Source organism: Hibiscus syriacus, unplaced genomic scaffold (genome assembly GCF_006381635.1).
Source record: "Hibiscus syriacus cultivar Baekdansim isolate YM2019G1 unplaced genomic scaffold, ASM638163v2 tig00110577_pilon, whole genome shotgun sequence".
NCBI lineage: Eukaryota > Viridiplantae > Streptophyta > Magnoliopsida > Malvales > Malvaceae > Hibiscus > Hibiscus syriacus.
In genome coordinates, this window is record NW_024062788.1 from 311,766 (window position 1) to 339,195 (window position 27,430).

Below are 27,430 nucleotides of genomic sequence, written 5' to 3' on the forward strand. Positions count from 1 at the left end.
TGAAAACTTAAAAAACACCTTTCATATTTAGAGACACAACATACGACAACTAAGAGAGTTAGTATACAAAATATTGAGCTCCGACTCTTTAACGATCCATAAAAATATGTATCAGTTCCAAAATAAGATTGGATATCAGACTAAATACATATATATAACACAAGTACACATGGAATGTACATGTCCCTTAATAGAATTCAGAATTGTACTCTGGTAGTTGAGATACTAGAATACATGAGATTAAATACATATATAACACAATACATCATCACTCTCGTATTTAGGTGTGTATCTCGTATAATACATGTAACACCATAAACCCGAATGGGCCTAAAATGTTACATTGGGTCATCGAGGTAACCCCTGGTTTTTCAAAACCCGTTCATTTCCATTTTAAACAGACTATGATATAAAAAATAAACATAAATATATGTTATAAAAAATGTTTTATAAATCGAAGCTCTATTACACATTGTTTAAATCAAAATAGTATAAACTCAGAGTTACAAATTTGAATATATGAGTAAGGTTCTATGAAAACATATGCCCACTAAAGGTATAGTACAATACTCTGAAGAAGATGTTGGAAGTCCTGTTGTGATGATCCTCCACGATCGGCTCTAGCTACTGACCTGCGAACGGAAAACATTCGAACACTGAGCTTACAAAACCCAATAGTATAAAGCGCTAATCTAGAGAAGCATTATGAATATAAAAAACATAAGCATGCTAAAAACATCGTACTAAGTAGTAGATACATACATGATCTTACTCAAGTACTATATACTTAGGGTTTAACTATTCTAGCACTAAAGTATGAGTCTTACGCTTCCCTTAATCTTCTGCTAACTGTCTCGCCACACTGACTAGTATCTAGTCTCACATAGCATCAAATAATAGTTAATTAAGAGAACCCGATGTCACATAGTATCAGTGAAATTCCCACTAAGCTGCTGAATGATCTCTTGGTCCTCACATAGCCATTAGGTAAATCATGGAGGTGGAACCGGGTGTCACATAGCATCAGTACAATTCTCGCTCAACTGAAGCATTGGCTCGGTCTCACATAGCCATTAAGCCAAGCTTTATAGATATCTTCTATACTTGACTGATGCAACTATACATGCATATCAAAGGGCCCAAAGGCCACATAACACTAACATTTTTAACCCATTCCTCGTGAGTGTTAAGACCTCATGCCTTAGTTAGTCCCTGAAGTGCCTCGCACACTGAAAATGCCCCACTAGGGCAACTAAGGTAGTTTGAATATATTATAGCAAGTATACACGACGAACAAGTAATAAAGTGATGAGTATCGTATCCATAGGGATTGAAGGGAAAATTCAAGTAAAGTTTAAGCACCTAAAACATAAACTAATGAACATAAAATGGTATGAACAATTGTAGAAAATGTTTTGGTAAAGGTAAGATAGGTGAAATGATGTAGCAAAAAGTAAAGTAAGAAATACTCTAGCAAAATTTTATGATGAGAAATGGTGCATGAGATAAGACAACGATATAACTTCAAACGTGTGGAACACTCAATGAGGTTAATTGGCTAGGTTTATCTTAGAATTCTATGTCTTACGACTGTTAATGATTTCCAATTAATACAATGCTCGATAGAGTTTCCTAAGTTATTTCTAAACTATCTCTAGTGAGAAACCTGACAGTGAAAATTCTAAGGCAATACTTCTCAGCTTGAATCCTAACAACTACTATCGAATAAGCCCTACTCTTGTTAGTCGTTGAAACCCTTTTCTTATCTTTAAGGCGAGTTAGAATTTTGCTACCCAGCTCCACTCTATTGTTCACGTACATCTAAGCTCAACTCTCTCAAAATCAGCCATCAAATAAAGGTAAATGATAACTATCGAAAGCTCTTACAAATCTAAACGAGAAAATAATGAACAAAGCATGTATATATTTGGAAATGCTATAACATTCATTAAGACAAAAACATATTCATCCAAAATAAACCCAAGCCAAATTAAGTTAGTTCATGGCTGGGTGAAAAACATCCAATATCATTCGTTTAATACAACCTATTTCAAAACAAAGATGGAAGAAAAAACAAGCAACAAAGGCGAATAAGACTCTCAAGCCAAAAGCTACTATGGACTGTCGTGAACCACCTCAAGCGTTGCTATTTCTCTCAAAGGCCAGTAAGCTTTATCCCCTTGAAGTTTCAGTAGTTGAGGCTACCACGATGAAGAAGAGAAGAAGAAAGAATGGCCACTTCTATCTTTCTCTTTCTTATCTGTCACTTTCTATCATTTCATAAATGTGGTGTCCTTTTTTCCTTATATAGTGAGAGTTCCTAGGGTTTGTGCCCTAATTCTTAAGGGAATATACCTTTCACGTGTGGGGCACAAATGGCAAGGTGTCACATGTGGGATGCTGCCAATAATTATCTTCTTCGTTTGTCTTCTAATGCACCTAGAAATATTGTTCCCTTTGCTACAACATAAGCGTCCACTCCAGGCAATTCACCTTAAGTTACCTGCATATCACCACATCGAAACAAACCCTTCTCAAGTAGAACCAATTCCACCAATACATCAAATAAGACAATAAAATCCATGATACGTAAATGGCTAAGCTATATGCAACTAAATGTAACTAAATGGGCTTAATAACATTCGATAATTTTAGTAAAAAAACATGAAATATTCTATTTTTATAGGGTTAACGAACCCCCAAACTCAAGTTATTACTTGTCCTCAAGCAATGAGTGTTGGCCAATAGAAGTTATGCTACAACAAAGTTCATTCTAAGACAGTTGGTAGGTTTTAAATTTCATCCCTCAGAACATCGGCTTCAATATGCTAGATAGATTGAGAGATCAAAGACTTTCCTCTAAGACAATGTCTTTTGTATGTGTGTGTGTAATTGTATCCCATCTATGCTTAGTAAAGTTAGAAAAATTCTAGGCAAGCTCCCTATTTTGCCTTAGTATTTTTTTTCAATCTTTAAGCACAAATTTACTCCAATTTTTTATTTTTTAACTGGAACGAGGGGAGTCATCCTACAACTACCATCCCTTACTCTAGATGAACCGGAGCAAACATTCTATCCCCGAGCTAGTAGGTAGAGTCATCTCGTGACTACTTTCATTCACTCATATGTTATTTTTAGCAAAGAGGAGTGTCCCTATGCTTTTATGCCGAAACATTTATTCACATTTATCAGCACAAGGGAGTTTAATTCAAATATTTCAAGTTATAATTATTTCCATTAATTATTTCCATTAATTTCACTAGTACCAATCATACTAAAGCATGCAAGAGTTCTTTCTTAAAACTTTCCTAACATTCCTAAACATAGAAGGTACACAATTGTGTAATTAATTCAGGCGTAATTAACCGTGTCCTAAACATATTCTCATCATCAAACATCATCAATTTATTCCACAAACTGTTCTAAAACCAAGCAAATGTTGTAGCAAAAATTTGTTGAACAAAACACTAATACAAATGCTTAACTATAACACCACCTCCCCCAAATTCGAGAGATGCAATGTTCTCAATGCATGGAAACTAAACTATATGCAATGCAGACGTAAGGGGTGGTACCTCATTTCGATGGAAATACTATCTTTTTAACCGTATGCTTCATACGCTTCTTGTAAAGGACTGCAATGGACTGTTCAGTATCAGATGATAGTGGTGATGGGTTGTCCTCGGTGGTCTCGTCATTCCCTTTAGTGAGAGAGTTCCATATTCTTCATGCGGTTCATTTCAGATGATGCTTAGTCCTCGGAATAGTCTCGGGTGGTACGATAGGTGTATAATTAGGGTTGTTGTTAATAGTTTTATCATCTTCTTTGTTCACCGTGACAAGTTCTTCTTCAGTTGCTTGTGATATTGGAGTGTGCATGGGGCTTTGCCTTTGTCTTACTACGGAGAATGTTGATGTACAAATGCTTCAACAGTAACAATGTGTTGTATTGTCTTTTAGAGGGGTAGAACTTCACTTGGTAGCGGAGGTGCTTTCACTGGTGCAAGCAACAAGTTTGGGAATGGAGATAAGTCAACAATTACTTGAGGTAACATTTCTTGAAAATAGTTGTTCAACATTGTATCTATCTCCTTGACATAAATGAAAAAGGTTCGTAAACTCTGCTTGAGTTCCTCCAGATTCTCTCTCGTGGTTTGTGTTGAGGCCACCACTGAGGTTAATTGTGCTGTAATAAAAGTTTTGGATCCTCCTTGCAATGATTGTACCGGAGCATCTGGATTGAATCCCTTCAGGATTGGGACCTTCTTAGGGGTCAATCTTTTCTTCCCAGGTAGAATCTCGTCAATGTGGTATTCATACACATTTTTGGACCTGTAATAAGCAATAATGAGATTAAGAAAAACCAAAGGGCTCAATTTTGTTTCTAAACAGTATCATGTTGCCAACATCAATGTTCTTGCAACAGTAGTATTCTCTGCAGAGAAATAGTGGTGTGGTGAGAGGTTGGCATTATACGTGATTTCAAAAGTGGTTCCACAACTTAGTGTCGGGCTTCAATTTTGCCCGCTCAACCATCATCTTATTCGTGACCGGGGAGATGTCCCACTTCAATCCAACAAAACACAAATCTTCCAGAATCTCCTTGTATGTACGAGGTGTTGCTTTATCTGCGAAAGAAGTGTGTAGATCAACGACATCCTTCAAGCAGTAAAATTTGTTAATTGTGGTGACTGTAAACTTGATTTTTTATCCCCTTATAAACACTCTTGACTACATGGAGATGGCTAAATGAGCATATAAATCTCTAACCAAGGAAGTCAAAATTTTCCTAGGGTGAGTAACAAATTATTTCCAGTTCTGCTATCATTCGATTTCGTTAACAACTAATACAATCAAACATCCACCCTCATTTCCTATTTCCATTCACTTCGTTAACAATTTATCATTTACTAACCTTTATTATTTTTGCTATCATTTGATTCATATATATGGTGTTATCCTATAAAACTATGATTACAAGTTCCTTTTTCATTTTGAGACTAGTTTGTGCATCAAATCCAAGATTAACAAGTTTTAAAGGACAAGCATTTCTGATTCAAATGAGAAACATTATGAGGATGTTTGTAAACTAAGAGAAATTAATCCGAATATTGGAATGAAAAACACAACGTTAGAGCATTAAAGGAAGATTATGTCTTTTACAACCGACACCAAGAAAACCTCAAATGATAAGTCCTTTCATAAAGAAACATGATGATTCTAAAAGAGAGGTTGGAACGAACAAGTACCTTTTCACACAATCGTGTTGTTTCAAGCAAGGGGATGTCCAAAAAACATGTTCCATCACCAAAGAATGTAATGTTCCTAAAATACATAAAGAATACATCTAAAAGAAACGTGCATTTACAAAGAGGCATGATGATTCAAAGAGTCACGAGATTGAAGGAGAGATGAATAACATTCCAAGTGAAGTATCCTTTAAAGGAGGACATAGGGATTCAATCACCCCTATATTAAGAAGGTATTCAACGAGAAACTACTTCGATTTACGGATAAATCACCCATAAAAAAGAGGGATGATGTGATCCTAACTAGCCCCATCATTTCACATACACTTCTCATACCTTAGGTGTTTTCTATAAATGGGTCTAGGGGAGTTTCTTCATTCTATAATTTATTCTATATCATTTATGCATTTTATTTATTCATGCATTTGTATTCATATCTTATTATATACTTAGAATATCATGCCAGATGTATCATTTATATATATGACATGACTGTATATCTTTTCTTAGGATATTATTATTACATTTTCCCATTCATAATTTATGAACGCCATATTATATAATAATCATGTATATAACTGATAGTCCACATGATTATACTAAGCATTTGATAATTTTATTATATGTTTAGTATACATCTATTACATTGGGTTATACATATAATTTTTATATTATATGATTGCATTTCATCCATACTCTTACATATATATTGTAAGTGTATTATATCATTTACTTATCTTACCTTTTTTGCTTTGTGATTAGGTACATTCAGCCATGAGGAGGGAAGTTGGATTTAAGCTATCAATTGAAACTCAAGACAACTATGTGGAATCTTACAGTCAAAGCTAGAAAAAGTTGTCAGTTGCAGTTGAGCTCATAACTGCATTAAGCTGAAGATTAGAGCTAGCTAGACTACTTAAATTAGTTGGGGAGCTGAACGGATGCAATCCTCCATAAAAGAAAATGTTTTCTACACAAATTCACATTTTCACTGTTCATGCCTTTTCGCAAATAAGTGTCTTTTCGGGACATGCCTTTTCATAAGGGGCTGCCAAACACTTAATCATGCAACAATAAACCTATGGCCAGTTCACTTTTTGCTCAATCATCCTACAACATACATTTTCATGAAGAATTACCTTCAAGAATTATGACATTTCATCGAGGAGATTGTTCATGAAGAGTCTCCACTTCAAGAGGTGTAACTTTGGTTAAAAGTTTTTGCTCAAAAGATACCTAAATCATGAAGAGATACGAGGCATATAAGGGATCACACCCATTAGGCCTAGGCATTTAAAGAGCTTAAAAAATGAACCAACACCTTATCTTTCATCTAAGGATGTGTGTATTCATCCTTAGGGTTGAACTAACTCCTTCCAAGAGCATGTATTTTCATTAAAACATGTATTTTCAAAGGTTTACATGCTTATTCATCCAAAATCCTTTAAAAACTATAAATGGCCAAGGCATTTGGCTTTGTAAGTACAATTTATTCTCTAATCAAATTACTTTATGAGGTTTCTTCTCTCTTACAAGTTCTTTTTAGAAATACACAGAATTATCAAGTATTTTATACTTGTGACATCAAATCTATCGTTTTTATCTTGATACTTATGGTTATTATATCTTTATAGATAGTTATTCTAAGTCTGTTTTCACCACCTTTCAAAGAAGTTTATAAAGTTTGGGGCTAAACTTTAATATAACTTTGTTTATTCTTTAGCATCTTTGAGGTACAACATCAAATTCCAGCTCATTATCATCACCATTGGAGTACACCATCTTTAACAAGAAAAACCATCTCCAAGATATACAAACATACCATCTGTAATACCCCAAAATTTCGGTTAGTGACCAAAATATAAATTTGAAAGTTTGGTTGCCAAAGTAAAAAATTGGAAAAAAGTTTAGGGACCTAAGTGGTAATTTTCCCAAAAATATTTTTATTCCATAAATGGATAGTTTAATCTTGAGATTGGGGTTTTATTGAAACCAGATTATTGATTTAGATATTGTGTTAAAAATAGAAAGTGTTAAAGTCCAGTGAAAATTCGATAAATCGGATCGAATAAAAATTTTGAGAAAATTTGAAGGATGATAAATTAATCTTAGAAATATTATTTCTACATTTTAAAATGATGTAAAATAATATAGAGCATTGGATTTGAGAATTTATTTTCATGTTCAATTTGGACTGTTTGATGAAAAATGGCAAGATTGAAATTTTTGGAAATGACATGGGCAAAGTTGTAAAGGGCAAAATAATTTTTTTTATTTGAATTTGGAAAGATGAGAAGGGTTATGTGGCTTGGTATTAAGGTAAATATCAAGTTTCATTAAGGGTAAAATGGACATTTCTCATTAAATGAATATTTTATTCATTAAAGCTTAAATAAAAGGTAAATTAACATAAAAGGAGAGGGAAAAAATCATAAAGTTTGTTCATTTTTCAGCTCCATTTCGTGCTCCCCATGACCAAGGTAAGAGAAATTTTATTTTTCATTTTTGAGCAATTTCCTTTGGTTTTTGGATTAAGCCGTGAAATAGAAAATTATTCTATTCGAAAAACGCTATCATTTGGTACCATTATTACATGCTAATATTGCTTGAGTTTAAAGATCCTAAATTTTAGGGTTTATTTTCATATTAGATTTTATTGAATTGATGATGGATTTTGATGTTATTGAGGTTGTAGAATCGTTTACAAGCTTGGTTGTCGATTAAAATCACATATACATGTCTATACATGCTTATTTTGATTTCGGCCTAACCCTATATTTAGGGAAAGATAATGATTTTATGAAGTTAAGTTAGGGCTTTAATTTTAGAGTTATAAGGTTGAATAGAGGTTGAATTCATACTCGAATCGGATCAAAATCGAGTAAAACTATGAAAACCCTAATCTTGAACATACAAAGCATTCAACATGACTATAGAGGATGAGAAAAAATTATGGAAAATTTTTTATAGGGACTGGAAATGGTATAGGAAGTATTCTACAAGCCTTAGAAAAATTTAGGGACTATTTTTTAATTTTATGAAAGTTGGGGACCTAATTTGTAATTATGGAAAAGTTTAGGGTTGTTGTTTAATGGTTAAATAGTTGAGGTAATATGTTGTAAATTATTGTTTGAGTGTTGAAATTGATGTTAGAATGTGAAATTGGGTCATTTTGGGAAGTTGGTAAAAGTTGAGGCTTAAATCACAAATATGGAAAAGTTGGGAGCTTAAGTGAAAATTTTATGTGAAATTTGGATAAAAAGGGACTTGAATGGTCAATTTTAAAGTGTTATGGTTAACAATTATGTTGTTACATGGAATTAGTATCGAATAAACATCGAAAGAATTTTTAGGAAATTATTTTTAGGAAATGTAAAAAGATTGGTCTCACACACCTATCATTTGCAGATGATCTTTTAATTTTTTGCAAAGGAAATCTTGAATTGATTGTTGGAGTCATAAGTGTCCTTAACCACTTCTATGACTTGTCTGGTCTTAAACTTAATGTTAGAAAGACTGAATTGTTTGCTGCTGGAATTTCTCCTAGAAATCTTGAGACTATCAAATTTACTACTGGTTTCAAGCATGGTTTCTTACCTGTAAGGTACCTAGGGGTACCTTTAGTCACTAGAAAGCTTACTGAACAGGATTGTCTGCCTCTTATTGATAAAATCAAATTAAGGCTTCATGATTGGTCTGGTAAACTTTTAAGCTATGCTGGGAGATTTGAACTTGTCAAAACTATCTTATTCAGTGTTGCTAATTACTGGTGCATACAATTTATTCTTCCTTGGATTGTTATCAACCGAATAGACCAACTCTTCTCTCATTTTTTATGGAAAGGATCAGATAAAGCAGCATCTGATGCAAGAATCAGCTGGGAAAGAATTTGTTGTCCCAAATTAGAAAGAGGTCTTGGTTTAAAGGACATTAAATCTTGGAACAAAGCATGTATGATTCAACTTAATCGTAATATACTTGTCGGAGATGGATCTCTATGGGTTGCTTGGATTAACAGTTATGTGATTAAGAGCAATGACTTCATAGACATGAATGAATGTCTTGCTTACAGCTGGTGCATCAGAAAACTAATGAAGCTAAGGACTGAAGCCCTCCCCATACTTAACGTAGGAACTACGAAGACTAAAGATATATGGGAAGAAATTAGAGTCCAAAGAAACAAGGTTCCTTGGCACAAGGTGATCTGATTCCCTCTATATATTCCTAAGTTTAGTATGATATCTTGGATGGCTATTCTGGACAGAATCCCAACTCGGGAGAAGTTTTCTCGGATGAGAATAGTCTCTGAGCGATTATGTGTCTTATGCAACGAGGCTCTCAGAACAAGGAATCGTCTATTTGCTGATTGTAACTTCTCAAATTCTCTGTGGAAATCTATCTTGAATATTTCTCACTTGCGCAAACCCCACATGTCTTAGGAAGCAATGACGAATGGGCTTGTGAAGATTGGAAGGGCAAATCTCTTCTTTCAACCATCTTGAAGATAGCTTGGAGTGCTTTCATCTACTCGATTTGAGAGGAAAGAAATTGAAGAATTTTTCAAGGAGGGTCTAGAACTGTTGATCAGATTTTGAAGTCCATCAAGGAGCTTTTTCGAATTCAACTCAGAGGAAGAAATTTAAATAGAATAGATAATGTTAATATTAACCTATGTAACTATTGGGGTATAGATTAACTATTTTTTGTTGTAAGTAAGTTGTTTATACTCCTAATTGGGATGTTTGTTGTAGCAGAACATTACTTCTTTGGATAATAAATTTTAACTTATCCAAAAAAAAAGATTTTAACATATGGTTTGAATTTGAATATGTTTGTAATAATGCTCATTTAGATTGTGTGCTTGAAATCAAGATAAAAAAATATTAAATCTAAGGAAAAACTTAAGGATGTAATGTGAAATCCTAAGAGAAGTTTGCAAGCTAAGGACACCAGGTGAGTACAAATTTAATTTGTACTTATGTTATCGAATAAACATTGGCTTGCAATGAGCCAGTAACGAAGTTACTATGGTAAGGAGTGTCTCCTAAAATTTTATGTGATTTGTGATGCATGCATATATGTGCATTTTGTGAGCTAATAGAATTAGTGACAAGATGAAAATGCAAATTGGTGAAGTATGCTTAGAAATTTAGTTGTGGACAGTAAGTTTAGAAAATCACCATAAATTTAAAAAAATGATTAGAGGATGATTTTTATACATTTAGATTCTTATATCAGTATAGTTTTGTTTAGAACAAACGGTAACTAATTTCTAGGTATATACAGAAATATATGTATTTTTAACCGAGGATAGGTCAAAAAACGAGGCAGCAGATTCTACTGAAAACATATTCTGTTAGTCAACTTTGAAAATTCATTATAAATTGCAAACATTGAAATAAAATGAGTGCCTTATATGGTTAGATTATTATTCGAGTATAATTTCTAGTAGTATAAACGGAATATTTTTTTAGTATGTATATTAATACATAATAATATTTCTTTAAAGGTAGTGCAAACTGCCATGATATGAAATTATGACAAATTTTGGGATTTAACCAAACTAAAAACAAAGGATCAAGTTAAAGCTTAGTGATACTTATATTTTGACTTGTATATAATGTCAAAATGAGTTCAATGCATGCATAACATTATGCATGGATGTTCTATATATCATTGGGTAGAACTTGCGATGAGTCTACCTTATTTATGTTAGGAAGATATTTATGTCATTCATCATATATTTGACATATTCTAAATATGTAAAAGGTTGAACATAAAATGAATTGATCACTAATCGTTACATATGATGTGTATCATGAACATATATGATGTGTATCATGAACATATATGATATTTATCATGAATCATATTTCGGGTAAGAATTGCCCAATGTTAAATTATGATAATATACTTTACCATGGATGGATCAAATAAAATAGACTGTATGTCCAAGTAAGTCATTGAAAGACATGATATAATTGGCATGTCATAGAGTCTAGCAGTTGTATAATCGGATTAACACTATAGTGTGTAAGGACACTTAGTGCATATGGTACTATGGTGCGTAAGGACACTTAGTACAATATTATAGTGTGTAAGTACACTTAGTACAACACTGTAGTGTGTAAGGAAACTTAGTACAACACTGTAGTGTGTAAGGACACTCAATGTATATGAAGCACTTTGGTGCATCTTTGACTCGAATATCCAGGGTCTTCGCAGGTTTACGTTTGGGCTACGGTTTATTGGTTAATAAATAATAAACAGGTGACTAAGCTTATGAGCTTATGGAACACATGACAAGTAAGAAATTTATATGTGATTCAAATCATGTTCATATTAGTAGCATGATTGAAAAATACAGGTAAAAATGATCATAATGCATTGAATATTATTGTTTACATTTATGTGTTGCATTGCCTTGAATATATTTCTATTGATTGCCTCACTAAGTGTATACTTAGCGTGTGATGATTTTCACGCGTAAGTAAAATGAAGAAAAAAGTGTAAGGAGCTGAGTTTGGCATCAATCATCAAGGAATATTTTAGGTAACAGTAATGAACAACATAGGATGTTCTAAAGTTTCTAGTTGGCATGTATACGAGAATGAAATATCTACAAATATTTATTATAGTTAGTATTAAATAAATTTATAGTTTAAATAAATATTACTATATTAAATTATATTTTAATTATTAATTAAATTAGACTTTTAAACCAGACAATTTTATTTATTATATGAACAAAGCATAACTGCTTGTTACTACATGAGATCGGACTTGAATTAGAAATTGAAATATTATATTTTGAATTCCTCTAATTATTTATTTTATAATATAAATGGTTACAAATATAGAATTGTTGAAATAAATAAGATTTTACTTATTTTAAGTTAATAAATGTTTTGATTATTTGATGTGACATATATGATTTGTGTACGAGGTCGTATATAGAAAATAAGTGTTACATCATCATCTTTCGCAGCCAACTTTTATAATTCTATCTTCTTATTCTTATCCTATTCGATCTATTTTGTTTATTTTTTTTTATCATTATTATCATTCTAACTTTAGAAATAACCCAAACTTTTAAAACGGAATAACACTTATTGTTCATTCTAGACGAGGAAATAATCAAGGTAACCCATTCTTCTATATCTTTGGAGTGTGAACGATCCTTTATCAATACTAAATATTAAATTAAAATGCCTAAGGGGAAGCTGAAAGGATAAAAATGCAAAGGAAGGATCTTTGCATAGTAAGATGAACTTGAAGTACCTAGCATCCTACTTCAAAAATGGACGATTGTGTATATGTTTGTTTATTTTTAGATTAGATGGGAAAATAGTAACATTTATAATATTATATATCTAAATTAATTAAAAAATAATTTAAACACCTGATAAAAATAATGTAACTTTCATACTTATTTTTATATTAAGTTTTATTTTTATAGTATTGCCTTGAACAATTTGGCGACGGATTTTCAGTACCTCGGCTGAGAGATTTCGGGTATATTATTGAACAATACATGGAATTGCGATTTATGTTACTACTCCCAATCTAATTGAGGTTTCCTTTCGTTACAACTTCGTCTATTTACAAAATTGCTGCAGCAAATTTATTAATTGACAATTTTTTTATTTGTAAAATGGTTAATATGTATCTACACCACGGATCATCCATCATACATAATATATAAAACCAAAACATTTTGCTAAAAAAAAACCCTTCATAGCTTATCATCCCGGTTGACCCTAGCAGCTGTGGCCAAGATATCCGCCACTCCTCCAGGCGTGGGCATTGACTCGGGTTTGTTAATCACCTCCGCACCTCTCACGCCATCAGCATCTTCCCTTGTCACTGCTTTATCTCGAGGCAGCTTTGCAGTAGCATCCTGTCCCAACACAAAAATGACGTATTAACTGGGAAATAACTAGTTAATTTGTCTTCAATCTAATCGATTAAATGATTTATTACCGACAAAACATCAGATATAGTGATCTTATTGTAATCATAAGCCACACGGTCATTAAAATTGACAGCGGCTTGAGCTTTGGCCCCAAGGCCGGCTGCGTGACTACCCGCGGCTCTCAACTCAGCTGCTCGTATTGCTGCTACATCGCCGCGGTCAACCGGTTTGTCGCCGACAGAGATAGCGGCTGCTTCCAAAGCTTCTCCAACGGAGATGCCACTCGAATCAACCGCACCCGTTGTAGGTGCCGGTCGCACAGTTGGAGTTGGAGATGGAGATGGGGAAAGGGTTGAAGGCGCAGCACCGATGGCATCGAAGACATCGCCGAAGTTGATGCCTTCCTGGTTAGAAGCCTGGGGTCTTCTCGGTTGTCGCTTACTCATTTTTCAAAGGCTTGGAGGGTTCAGGAGAAGCATTAGAGGGCATATAAATGCGTATTCTAGATGTAACCAAGTTTGCACGTTTCAGCTGGGTAAAGGGACATTTGGAGCATAGGTGGTGGAGTTTCGAGCATTATATTTAGCCTCCAAATACGAGCAACAGCGACATATGGCAATGGATAAGTATTGGGTTTTAAGTTGAAGTTGAACCTGGTCGGTCATTTGTTCTACACTTGTCTGGATCCGAGCCGAACAACTGCAAAGTTCTAGGGAGTCGACAAAAAACAAATCAATTTCTCTCAAAGGCTAGTGGACAGCAAATTGGGACGCTTTGTGGGGTCAGTATTTGGATCAATATTGGCCCAATACGCCTAGGCTTGGAATGTATTACTTTGATTTAAATATTCTTTAGATCCTCCCAAATTTTATTGTCTTCAGTTATAATAATATTCTAATTACTGGGGATGACAATATAACCCGAACCCGAGTTGAATGATATCGGGTCACGTTTGGGTTCAGGGATATTTTTCGGGGATTTGTTTGGGTCGGGTTCGGGTTCGGGGCAAGGTATTCCCGCCCCGACCCGTCTCGATTATATATATATATATATAATTTTTTATATTTTTTATATTAATTATATATATATATAATATTTTATATTTTTTATATTAATTATATATAAAATATTTTTGGGTTCGGGTATAATATTTCGGGTCGGGTTCGGGGACGGGGCAAAAAAAATCCCCGATGGGGCGCCCGATAAAAAATCCGTTGGGGATCGGGTCGGGGTCGGAGACGGGGATTCATTTTGAGTTCGGGGACGGGGCGAGCAAAACCCGCCCTGAACCCGACCCGTTGTCATTCCTACTAATTACGAGACAAATTTATAAACATAGATTGATTTATATAATCATACCAATAAATATCATATAAAGTAGACACTTCATATTACTTTACGAATTTTAATTTGCATTATTATTGCAAGCAATATAATAAAAATTTAGGGTTACTGCAAGGATGATCACTTATGTTTGTACTTTGTCTAGTTTTGGTCACTGATTTTAAAAAACATAAGATATAGTCACTTTCATTTTTATTTAATTAAGATATGTTCACCTTCATTTTTATTTAATTAAGATGTGATCATCAAGAGTTAACTATTGTTAACAATTAACATAATATGTGAATCGCTCATTTGATCCCTTTTATTTACATATTCTTTCAATTTAATCATACTTTTAAATAAATTTTAACATAAAATATATATTTTTAAATGAAAATAAAAAAATATTTTTAAATTAAATTAATAATAAAATATATTTAATAAGCTAATATAAAAAAGTTAATATATATAAAATATTATGAATTTAAGTATTTATACACTAAGATACAAAATATATACATCATGTTGTCTACTTTAGACTAAGCAATGGTCTTGGCTTAATGGCTGGACACATGTTTAGTTTCTTAAGTAACCAAAGTTTAAATCTTTTTTGCCCCGACTTTCCTTTGTTTTCTTTCAACCAAAGGGTGACACATGTCACTCTTTGATTGGTGGAAATAAATATATTAAATTAAAATAAAGTTTCCTCAAACCGAATGGTGACACGTGTCATCATTCGATCGGAGGATTAAATTTATTTTAATTTATTAAAAGTATGACTAAATTAAGAGAATATATAAATAACAATGACCAAATGTGTGATTATATCAAAATATTTAACTGTTGTTAATGTCAGTTAACTCGAGGTGGTCACATCTTAATTAAATAAAAACGAAAGTGACCATATCTTATATTTTTTTTTAAATCAATAGCCAAAAGTAGATAAAACACAAATATAAGTGATCATCATGTAATTAACCCTAAAATTTAAGTTTGGAATCACTAGAGTGATCCACAATTTAAACTTCATTAAGTTATAAGCATTTGAATTGAAAAGCAAATAATACAAAAAAATTGAAGATACAATATTAATACATTGTAATAAGCTAAAAATATGTATACTAAAAATATATTAATACTTTATGTCATCTACTTTAGATCGAGCAATGATCTTAATTTAGTGGTTGGATATATGTTTAACATATAATTATAATATTTTTATTAATAATTAGAATTATTTTATAATTAACTATGCTTTTTTTATAAATATTGTTGAATAAAAGTATTAAAGATAATAAAAGTAAATAAAATAATAATAAAAATTGGTCAAGGATAAATTATTCATTAAAAATCTCATGGGTTAAATAGGGGTAAGTGAAATTTTCACCAAACCTAAGGAGAAAAGTTGATTTACCTTTATTATTAGTATTATTTTAAAAGTTAAATAATATTTTAACCCTTTGAGTTGAATTATATTTTAACCCTTTTGAGTTGAATTAAACTCTAAACTGTAATTAATCAAAAAATCTAAACTGTAAATTTTAAATTAGTTATAATCTTATTTTATTTATTAAACAAAATAAAAGTATTATAATTCACTACCTAAGATATATAAGTAATATATTAATCGTATATATTATCAATTACATTGGGTGGTACATATTGGTTTCCATCGGATTCCAAAGAGGTACATTTTGGTTCGCTCCGTTATTGAAGATTTGAAGTTGTGTTGTATGGCTAGTTTTCTGGGCGAGGCTTCTACACTATACTCATGTAACGCTCTAAATCTCAAGTTAATAAGTTTAGCCTAATCCGATATTTATTTAGGCAAATTCATTAGACATATAGAAAGTTTGGACCAATTTAAGATGGGTTTGAAACTTAGGTTAGATCTAATTAGTAGCAAAAAATAAAAAGATATTTTATTAATTGGGATAGTTGAAAGGATTAAAAGGGCAATTACACCCTCTTATGATTTAAAAGATAATTTGATTTTAAATGGGATGATGTATTATGCTTATCCACTCCCTTTTTCCCCCAATTTTCAACACTCTGCCTCCTTCCTCCCCATTTTCATAATTTTCTTTCTCCAAACAAATACAAAGGTGGAAACTTGATAGCCTTTCAACCTTATTACAAAATTTTCAAGGTAAGAATTATGATCTCCTCACCTCAAGCTTTCATTTAAGCCCTCAATCTCAAATCTTGATAACAATGGTCATAGATGTGGGTTTAGGAAACTAGTGATTTGTAACTTGTTTTAGTGGATTTGAGTTTAAGAAAGTGTGCATTTTAGTCTCATAAATAAGTTAGTAACTCATTTTCCATTTTATATTAGTAAGAGAAGTTGGAAAAGGTTTCAAAACCAAAGGAAAAGATAAGCTAGTCCTTGGTCGATTTGGAGACGTTATTCAAAGCTCAACTCCAAGGCAACACATTTATAACCTCCCTATACCATTTGTGGGTCATTAAGATTAGCTAGCATGAGTTTATGAAATATTGATCATGTTCATGGTAGATTCTAGTTGGAAGTGTTTTTAAGCATGAAAAATGACTCCTTAGAACTTCTATATACTTACATAAGATTCAAACATCAACTAATAGCCTTAAGGGGGCACATAGGTAAAGTTAGATTGCATTATTGTGCCCAAAACAGGGCATTTTTGGGTTCGAGTATCGGTACTAAAAAACAATATCAATATTGTTCATCGGCTAGCTTGATATAAGGGAGTTTTGGAAGGATAAGTATCGATACTCATCCACAAAGTATCAATACTGCAGGTCAGGTTTTGATACTCACATGGTAATATTGATATTGTTTTTAGATTTAGGATTTCAATAGTCTATTTTGGTACCGATATTCAATGGAGTATCGATACTATGGTGAGGATACCAATACCCTAAATAAGGGTATCAATACTTAGTTATTTTATTCAAACATCAAAGTTATTTTTGGTATCGATACCCATAAATTGGTATCGATACCTTAGAGATCAGTACATATACTATAAGGCCAATACCGATACCCTAGTCTTGAGTAGGGTAAGAAATCATTCTCATCTAAAGTATGATAGTTCGGGAATTCAAGGCCATTCAAGCTCCATAAATAAGACTCCAAGAGATAACATTATTATGACTATAATTACATCTAGAAATGTAATTCAATTTGGAACTCATAAAACTAGCCTTGTATGATGCTCGGAAAATAATCAAGACACCCGAGGCACTCTAGTTATAAGATGATCGTTTGTATGTTAGAATGTACGTATATGTCCCATTTACTGTGCAAGGCACTTAAATGTTGACCGGACGTAGATGCCCCAAGTACTCGCAAGGAGTTGGTTGGCCGAGTGAATATTTTCGATGTTGAAATTCTGGATCTCACCCTATGTAGGCTAGAGGGGTATGTGTCTCTGAGATGTAGTGAAACCCTGCGACCGCACCATGATGCCTACCTTGGTATGTATGCTCAACTTAGCATCTTAGTATGCTAAGATTTACATTTATTAGCATGTGTATGTAGATAAATGCATGTAGTATAGTTTGGTTATTAGTGTGACACTGAGTTTGTGAGCTTTGTGTTTAAAATTTGTTTTTATGCCCTAGTTCTTAGGAGGAGCTTTTCGTGGAGGTTATCGCGCAATTCGCTTTTTAGACCATCAACATTTTTTGAGTATGTCTTGAGTATATTGTAAAGGGCATGCACTGTGTATGGACCCTTTGTATTCGAGTCGTAACTGTATTTTGAAATATTCTTTTAAATCAGATTGGATGTATTTTGAGACTCCCGATTTGTAAACTTAAACACTATTGTTTTATTTTATGTTTATGATGGATGTTTAAAAATTGGTTTTAATAATTGTTTTAAAAAGAAAATTTTCAAGTTAACCACTTCAATGGTCTCGTGTAGCATATTAATCCTTCGATCTTCGGATCGTAGTAGATTAAGGCGTTACAATTCCCCGTTGACAAATTTTAATTTTTATTATTGAAAAGTATTTTTCATCTCAGTTCAAATAATTTTATACATTATGAATTACATCCTTTATCCGATCATCAATTGGACAAAAGGTTGAATGAGTTTTGGACCACAGTCCATAATTGTCATGCCTCTTCATCATTTAAATATATCCTTTTTTTTTGGGGGGGGGGGGTGACCTGGCCATGATAATCAATTCACGTTCACAAATTTGAACTTATCAAAGTATCAAACTTCTCAACTACTTATTATTTAATTGTTTCACTCCTCTACGCATTGATCTAGAAAGAGACGAGTTTAGATCTATTTCATCAAAATTAAACCCGTAATTAAGATATGATTAAGGGTTGTTTATATATTCTGAACCAAGATTAACCATAGTTGGGTATACGGTATAATCGCCTGAGAAAGTGATAAGGAAGACAGCTGTATGAGTGAAGTAATTAGAGGAATAAAGAAAGATAAAGGCTAGTTTAGTTCTCAATCATGCATCAGTTACGTATTGAATGAAGCCAATCTTTAAATAATTTACTCAAACAAAAATTAATCTCATCCTCTCTTATCTCATATCTGCAGGGGAGAGGGAAAAAGATGAACAAAATAAGAACAAGTGATGAAAATTCTTAATTCTCGCCTCCATCCAGGAGCATTTCTTGATATCGGCACTCTGGACTGCAAAAAGCTTTCTCACCTCTGCATTGCAAACACAAAAAAACATTAAAAACTGATCAGAATATGCATTAAAACCTAGTGTAATCGTGTGTTAATGGGTTTTCACCTGTAAATGTAAATGTCAACTTTCTGTTCAAGACTCTTCTTGCATGTGTGACAAAAGGTAAGGAAACTCCCGGTTGCAGGCTTGGGTTCATTATCAGGTACAGTATAGTAGCTTTCCACAACGCAGTTATCGAATATGTGTGTGGTTCTGGGATTAGGACCGTGAAATATCACACATGTATAATCCTCGGACAGCTCCATTTCAGTAACGGGAAGATCCTTCGTTTGGATACCAGAACCAGGGGACCCGAATGTTGGAGATAAATATGAATTCCTGGTCTTGATTCCAAAATCAGTAGGTGCGAGTGGAGGAATCTGGACTCTGGGTTCTGTCCCAAACAAGACCTTTCTTTTGTTTGGCTCGCAGGAACTGTTGTCTTCACTTCGGTTATCGTTGATGAATGTGTCGAGTATAGCAAGACCGATACCTTTTGGTTCAGGATTTCCAAGTGAGAAAACTTTCGGCGATTTTGGACGGGTTAAGGCAAAGGGATTACAGAAGGGAAAGAAGGGTTTGTTGTCGAGGATTGAAGTAGGGCTCTTGATAGCTTCGGTTTCAGGGAGGGATTTTGAGGTGAAAGCTTTGAATCTGGAAGAATCGAAGAAAGATGGAATTGGGTTAGTGCAATTCTGGACAGGGGATGCTTGAGAGCTGTGATCAGCCATTAAAGCTTGCTTGCTGGTCACTGCTCTCGACCTATTCCTCAGCATAACTAAGCTTATATAATCAGAATCAGACCCCCTAAATTCCTAACATGAAAAACAAACATGAACTGAAGAAAAAAATGAAAGTTTTTATGTTAAAAATTATTTCAAGATGCAGAAACGCATAATCTGGGAAATTGAAATGCTTTCTAAATCTCTGTAGCCTCCATGACTGAACATTGAAAAAGAAACAGAAAAAAAACTGGGTTTCCCTATTTTCTTTTGTCTTTTTTTCCCCTCAGATTGTTGGATCGACTGGCTCAACAAGGACAAGACTGGAGACCCATCATAATAACTGGCATGCATAGCACATGATCAAGAGCAGGCACGAACAATTTCTATGCCATTTCTTTTTACTGCAAAGGAACTATATGGTTGTTTCAGGTAAAAATGGCATAACTTTGCGCATTCTTCTTTCTTTCTCTGGGACTTTTACTTTCCGTTAGTGGACTCTTTAACTGTTCCACTGCCAATCTCTTTCTTTATTCAGTTCCTTTCAGCTCCTGCAAAAAACCCCACGAATTTGCAGAAAAGAGAGAAACGGTAAGAGCCAAGAGAAAAGGGAACAAGTTGAAGCTTAATCAGGAAGAGTTTGGTCGTTGGGTGCGGGATTTTAAAGAGAGAGGCGTATGTTAGTGGGTTTGTTCGTTTCAGTAAAAGCAGGACACTAGCGTCCACCATTTTTCCTTCTTTTTTATGTTCATTTGTAAGCTTTTTAACAGTATAATGAATTATATAATTAGACTAAAAATAAGCTGCGTAGAAATCATCAACTCTTAAATTACCTTTCTTCTTAGAATCGATTTATTGAATTTGTTATTCAAGGTTATGATTTTAAAAATATAAGATTTTATTTTTATTATAATCATCGATATTTGATATATTAATCGACTAATCAGGATCAAATATTAAGAGTTAAGAACAATCCTCCCAACTCAATCGGCTTATTTTATCCTACACCAGAATCAATGGGATGGGAAGACCATCATTGGAACCTTGCCTGGAATTTTGACGGCCCTCAACGTAACAAAAATTTTACTTGACTGATCCTCCGCAATCGGATTATGACTAGCGTGGAACGAACGAGGCGTGGTATAACGGTTTATCTCAGAGGTGTAAATCTTTAATGTTAAAAGTAAAAAAATTATATTATTTTATAATTATATCAGATTAAATAAAAAAATCATCAACCCATAATAATATTTTTAAAATAAAAGTTAATTACAAGTATGTTCGTTCGTTCATGTGTAAGACTTTTTCAAAGATCAATCCTTGTAGACAACTTTTTGATTACACTGTGGAATTCATTATAGTTTATTAAATAGAGTTATTATTAGTAAAATGAGGTTTTGTCGTATCGTGGAATGAATTTCGAGGTGCAGATTTTAATGGTATTTTGTCCAGACTTTCCTGCTGTGTTGTCAGTCGGTGTTTCGAACTCAGAAATAAACACGCACGCACTCTTAGGGTGCGTTTGGTTCACGGAATGTAAGATTACTAGTGGAAATAAAAGATTACTAGAGAATAGGATTACTGGGAATGTTATATTACTGTGTTTGGTTGGTTTGGCAAGAATGTAAGATTACAGTGTTTGGTTGAAGGAATAAAAGATTACTGGAATGTATATTTTACCAAATTATCCTTATTGTATATTTTTTAACAAGTGAAATTCTAAATATTTAAATAAAAATTATTTATATAAAAATTATATTTGTTGATAATATATTACTTGAGTATTTAAATATATAATATATTATTTTAATTTTAATTAATATTAAATTTTACATAATTTATGTAAAAATATATTAAAATGTTACATTAACATTTAACTAAATGTTTACATTGTGGAATTCAGTTCATATGTGACGCATTCACTGGGAGGTTTCTTGTATTTTTTAATTGACAAAGTTTACATTCTTCTATATACAATAATTTATCATAGATATTCATAATAATAAAAAGATGTAAATTATTTTTGTTATCTAAGATATAATATTTATTATATCTTCTATATACAATAATTTATTTATTTATCTTTTATATTTATACTTAATTCTGCATACTTTATCATTATTATTTATCGATTCATATTACAAAAACATAATTCAAATAAGAAAATATAACACTAATAAAAATCATATTGTCTATAATTTTATATTTTACCGTCATTCATCATTATCTTTGTTAATATTTTAATAAAATTATTAATACTCAATTCTAATCTGATTTGTACTTAACTCCTGATTATGAAAAGCAAACAACTCAATAATTCATGTTTCTCAACCTGTAATTTCTCTCTGAACATACAAAAACTGACAGAGGCCAAGCTTTGAACATACTAGACCGTTAATTTCTTTCAGATCATACACAAAGAACAAGTTAAATATCTTACATGTATCAAAAGAGAATTCTAAAACAATTTTAAGTGGTTGCTAATTTGGCCATGTTTGAATTATTCTAAACTATCGGTCATGAGATTGCTTTTCGAAAAAAGTGTTAATGACATCTGCTTCAGGGTTGGAACATTGATGGCTATTGCAATGTTAGGATTTGCATGAATTCTGAAGAGAACCCATCTCAAATGTCTGAATATTTCCACAACAGAACGTTTGGCATTAAGAGCAGGACCTCATTGCCGACCAGCTTATATATGTATAACAACCATCAAGAGCTGTGAATGCAAAGGAGGATAAAAACCTTGCATATATTTAAACTACTATTCGTCCTCGCCGGAACCCATGCTACTTGGAATTCGGACATTTCATAGAAATGGATAACTAAAGAATGTCCATGGGAACATAATTAAGATTTCAAGCTTATCAAAATGGAATAATTGCCTACAAGTATACGATCTTACCTGCAAAATCAAATCCTTTGCAAGATGATAAGGAGGCATTTCACCATCCATTACAAATCTCAAAGTTGGTGGAACCCGCAATCGAATATGCAACAGAATATACCACCAAATTAATCGTAATTTTATAAGTGTCAGCCTTCAACTCATACAAGTCATGAATATTCGTTTGCAAAAGAAAATGCCAAGATGGTCTACCAGATTAAACTATATGCCTAGAGCAACGGATATGAAGGACAAAACTGTTCATCAAATAGCTAAAATTTCGTCGAAAATCCTTCAATGAATTTGGATAACAGAGTTGGACCACCTTAAAATCTCATTCGAAAAAGAACATCTATAATTCTATGGTGGGCATAAAGCTATTACGCTACGAACCTAAAGTAGACAAATACTAGTACGAAACCAAATGAAAAATCAAAATGCACCAAAAACAAACGCACACACATTTTTTAATCAAGTAAAACATCAAAGAATAATTAACACGCCTTTAGCATAAGCTTCCCGGTGCCTAATACAAAGCCTACATCTGTATGTCCAATTCCTGTAGCAAAATGACCGAATACTCCGGCAGTGCAGGTGTGAGAATCCCTCCCTAGTAAAACCTGAAGGCAGAGATAAAAGATAATACCAGCTCCAAAGTCTGACACATGAATTGAAGTTTTGCATTTCAGTAGTTATGGTGGGGAGGCCTGCAGTGACCCTCTTGGGCAAGTGCAACATGGCATACTCCTTTATAATCAAGGTTTGCCTGCAATGTTGTGAATTAGGATTCAGCTTTATGTCAATGAACACAGAATATACCCCTAGTTCTTCAGAATATCAGACTGGAAACGAATGAAAACATAACGAGTGGCATACCTTAAAATTACCAAGATCTTTTACATCATAAAAATACTTGATATTTTGCTCCGTGCAGAAATCCCTCAAAATATCCACATTACGGTTCACACGTTCATCACTGGTGAATATGTAAAGGTATAATAATGAACTCAACCACAGCAAAGGACACACAAAGAACTAACAGCAGTGACGTAGCTATTGTTACTTAATGAAACCACAATTTCCGATTCCAAAATGCTAATTATATTCGAACAACCATCAACAAGAGCTCAATCATGCACAAAACTAAGTTAAGAGAAAATAAAGAAAACAAGTAAGATAGCAGATGAACAGAACACCTTTTCATTTTCACCAAATTCTTTCTTGAATATACCAATGGAACCAGGACCACCAACATCACATGTCATCAAAATATCAACATTAACCCAAACATTATCACCTGGGTTCAACTGTGGGTTCAACTGTGGTTTCTCAGAGGCTCTTGCAAGAATCTTCTCTGTCACTGTCATTCTAGTCTTCACCGGAGGAAAAAAGAACCCAATTTTTTTCATAAATCAACTCAAACACATTAACCAATCAATGAAGATAAAAAGTGAAATTTTATAAAAAATGAACTAACAGAGCCAGTCGTAGCTGGTTCACGCTCAGATTGCCGGGGTGCCATGAGCCCATGACCGAGACGATTTTCGTCGAAACTTGTTTCTTGCATTTCTGAATGGAAAATTGAGATGTTGAAGGAAAAGCAGAAAAGCCCGAACCTTTCGGGCCATAAAAATTGATTTTTTCTTTCTTATTAGCCAAAATAACTACATCAATCAAAATCATAAAATGGGTAATTGAAAGCACTGACCTTGTTCCTGATGAATGAAGAAACTTGGTCTTAGTAAACAAAAAAAACACCAAACGACAGTGCACAAAATAAAATCTTAACGTTGAACACGAAGAAGAAGCAGATTTTCTTTCAGCCAGAAGCAAGCGAGGAGAAGGGTAGTTTAGACAACGGAGACAGGGAATAAGCAAATACCTAAGAGAGGTGAGGGAATGATATTCCCGGGAAAAGAGGGGAAAAATACCACTGTTGGTATTCATTCTTTACCAGCACTTGGAAATGCGACTCATCCAAACATGGGTATAGATACCAGGAAAAAAATATTACTCCCAGGAATAAAATATGACCTGAACCAAACGGGACCTTAAGGGAATGATCATTATATCACAAGTGACCACAAAATAGTTTGACCTATTAGCGTCTTAGTATTTACACACGCCGTTCATCAAATTCAAAAATGAAACAAGTCATTTACTCATTTCCATGGACGAAAATGAAACAAGTTTGATACGCGAAAGATGAACTGGTAGTTCGTCTGATGTACATGGTGGCCATTAATTTAAAATAAACAGTTCATCATTTTCTAATTTGAGTAAAGAGCGCCATCAAGAAAAAAGGAATTTTAACATGTGTAATCATTTGTTGGTCATTTTGCTCGTTATTATTATTGGTAGAGTATTTGGGAAGCCTTGAACTGTTCCTAGGGTTTTCTTAGGGTTGTTTGCAATGAAATTAGTTTAATGAATCGGGAGTCATGGGTTGACTATCTGTTATGGCGATGTTACATGTTAAAACTTATAATAAGATTGTATATATTATTATAAGTTTCAAACACTAATCATTCTATCGAGTAAATTCAGTGATGAAAGAAGTTATATTTTCCTAAAAAAATAATTCAAGTTTGAGTAACATTAATAATACATTAAAGATGTATTAAAAATATTTTCTTATAATTATTTTTACGTATAAAATGAATTACTAGTATATAATATGGCGTTTAAATTGAATGGACGTAACCTATGGGGTAGAGGGTACACTTGAAATGACAAATGTCAATTGTAATGATAACCATAAAATAGAAGGAAACAAATCACAGAGAAGATAGGCCTCAGTTTTGGGAGAAATGATTACGTAAGACAATTTAATATACACTTAAAAAAATGTTATTAATTTTGTTATTATTTAAATAATAAAATCAATAAAAAATTATTAAAAATATTGTTATTTATATCGATTTTTTATTATTATACGTTTTATTGATTTTGTTATTTTTCTATCGATTTTATTATTATTGACCATTTTACCGAAAATATTAAAAATATTGATTTTTAAATAAAAATAATAATATTTTAAATAATTTTTTATCGATTTTATTATTTAAATAATAAAAAAAATCGATAACATCTTTTTTTTTTATTATATATTAAAGGTGGGTAAAAATTTAGATAAACAAAAACATCAAAACAAAATAAGTTGGGCCCACCAATTATTAATGCTTTTCTTTTGTCTGATTGGTCCGGTCCATTAGTGGAAGTGCTGCCCCTTTGATAGTAACTTCTTATTTCTAATTTTTCGTTTTAAGATTTATTTTTTAAATTTTTTTATTAAAATATTATGTTTTGTTAAATATATTATGTTATTATAATTTCATTTTTTGAATGGATTTGTATAATTTTATTATTTAAATAAACAACTATAAAAGATGAATAATGATATCAAAAACAAAAAAAGGATATATAAATATATGTAGAGTATATGTGAAAAAAATATATAAACGTTTTACTAATAGAAAATATATAAATATATTTTAAAATTAAATAAAATGATATATAACTATATATCATTCAACATGTTACATCTATTATTGTTTTGTATTTATTATTAGAAGTATTAATAGTAGAATTTTTTTGCTATGTTGTTATTATTATTATTATTATTATTATCATAATAATAATCATTATTTTTAATATTTTTATTATTATTACTACCATGTATCATAATTTAAAAGAAGAAATAATTTCTCTCGGTTAGACAAATTTAGAGAAAAAAATGTGGAAAACGATGAACAGAAGAATAATTTCTCTTTCCTAATTGGTTTGGAAGAAATTAATGGGATTTTTGGTGTTTTCTCAATGTTTACTAACCTTTCTATTATTAAGGAATTTATCAATTTTAAAATATTAAACATTATTTATCCATACATGACACATGTACTTCAAATTTCCATCAAAACACGTTACCAATGCCATTCAGGTTACTATTCATGCAACATTTACTTTTACTCACTTTATAATTTGGTCCTTAAGCTTTCAATAAAAAAATCAAATCCTTATTTTAACATTTAGTTTTATCTTATATAAATAAATAAATTTATTTTTACAAAACACGAAGTTCATCAACTTTTCAGATGATTTCATTTATTTTTGGATAAATAATACAATAAATATATAAAATTTGCTTTTCGTAGACCGTGAAGTATTTAAACGCGTTTTGTATAATGTAAGGTATTTTTGTGTATAATTTGAAGAATATTTTTCAATTAATATTGGTTGGGGTTATTTTTTCAATAAAATAATAAATGAGAGTTTTTCTTTTAATAAAGCCGATTCAAACCGTGGGCCAATTATTTGTGGGTTGTTATTAATAGGGAAGGAATGATGAGCAGATGGTTATGTATGCATGGGTCCAAACTATCCCTTTCACCATAACATATCATCAAGGATAGATCAAAGCAATCAATTACGTACAAAATTGTTTATTTTATTTAGAATTGTATATGTGCATGAATGGTACAATATGAAATACTATTTATATAAATATCTAATTTATTTTTCTATAACATCAATCTGATAAAAAATTAAATATTAAAAATAAATAATAATATAGTTTTCAGCTGCATTAAAATTTCTTTGGCATTATTAGCTATTATATATCAAAATTTTGAATAAACATA

General features: G+C 32.2%; 3 protein-coding genes and 1 long non-coding RNA gene across 4 annotated transcripts; 1 reads left to right on the top strand and 3 right to left on the bottom strand.

The window, feature by feature from the left end:
* Positions 1 to 956: 956 nt before the first annotated feature.
* Positions 957 to 26,834, top strand: LOC120133239. Its single transcript, XR_005517075.1, has 3 exons — positions 957 to 968; positions 19,075 to 19,231; positions 26,823 to 26,834. It is a non-coding gene; the product is annotated as an uncharacterized LOC120133239 (long non-coding RNA).
* LOC120133236 (late embryogenesis abundant protein 3-like) lies at positions 12,971 to 13,714 on the bottom strand. Its single transcript, XM_039149868.1, has 2 exons — positions 13,233 to 13,714; positions 12,971 to 13,149 (listed from the first exon to the last, which is right to left on the bottom strand). Exons 1-2 carry the CDS (start codon positions 13,608 to 13,610, stop codon positions 12,985 to 12,987), a joined length of 543 nt encoding a protein of 180 aa, XP_039005799.1. The 5' UTR covers positions 13,611 to 13,714; the 3' UTR covers positions 12,971 to 12,984.
* On the bottom strand, positions 18,977 to 20,523 carry LOC120133235 (FCS-Like Zinc finger 8-like). The gene is made up of 2 exons (XM_039149867.1): positions 19,248 to 20,523; positions 18,977 to 19,162 (listed from the first exon to the last, which is right to left on the bottom strand). The coding sequence occupies exons 1-2, from the start codon at positions 19,955 to 19,957 to the stop codon at positions 19,093 to 19,095; spliced, it is 780 nt and encodes a 259-aa protein (XP_039005798.1). The 5' UTR covers positions 19,958 to 20,523; the 3' UTR covers positions 18,977 to 19,092.
* LOC120133238 (3-isopropylmalate dehydratase large subunit, chloroplastic-like) lies at positions 23,251 to 24,307 on the bottom strand. The gene is made up of 3 exons (XM_039149869.1): positions 23,987 to 24,307; positions 23,667 to 23,766; positions 23,251 to 23,556 (listed from the first exon to the last, which is right to left on the bottom strand). Exons 1-3 carry the CDS (start codon positions 24,043 to 24,045, stop codon positions 23,476 to 23,478), a joined length of 240 nt encoding a protein of 79 aa, XP_039005800.1. The 5' UTR covers positions 24,046 to 24,307; the 3' UTR covers positions 23,251 to 23,475.
* Positions 26,835 to 27,430: the final 596 nt, after the last annotated feature.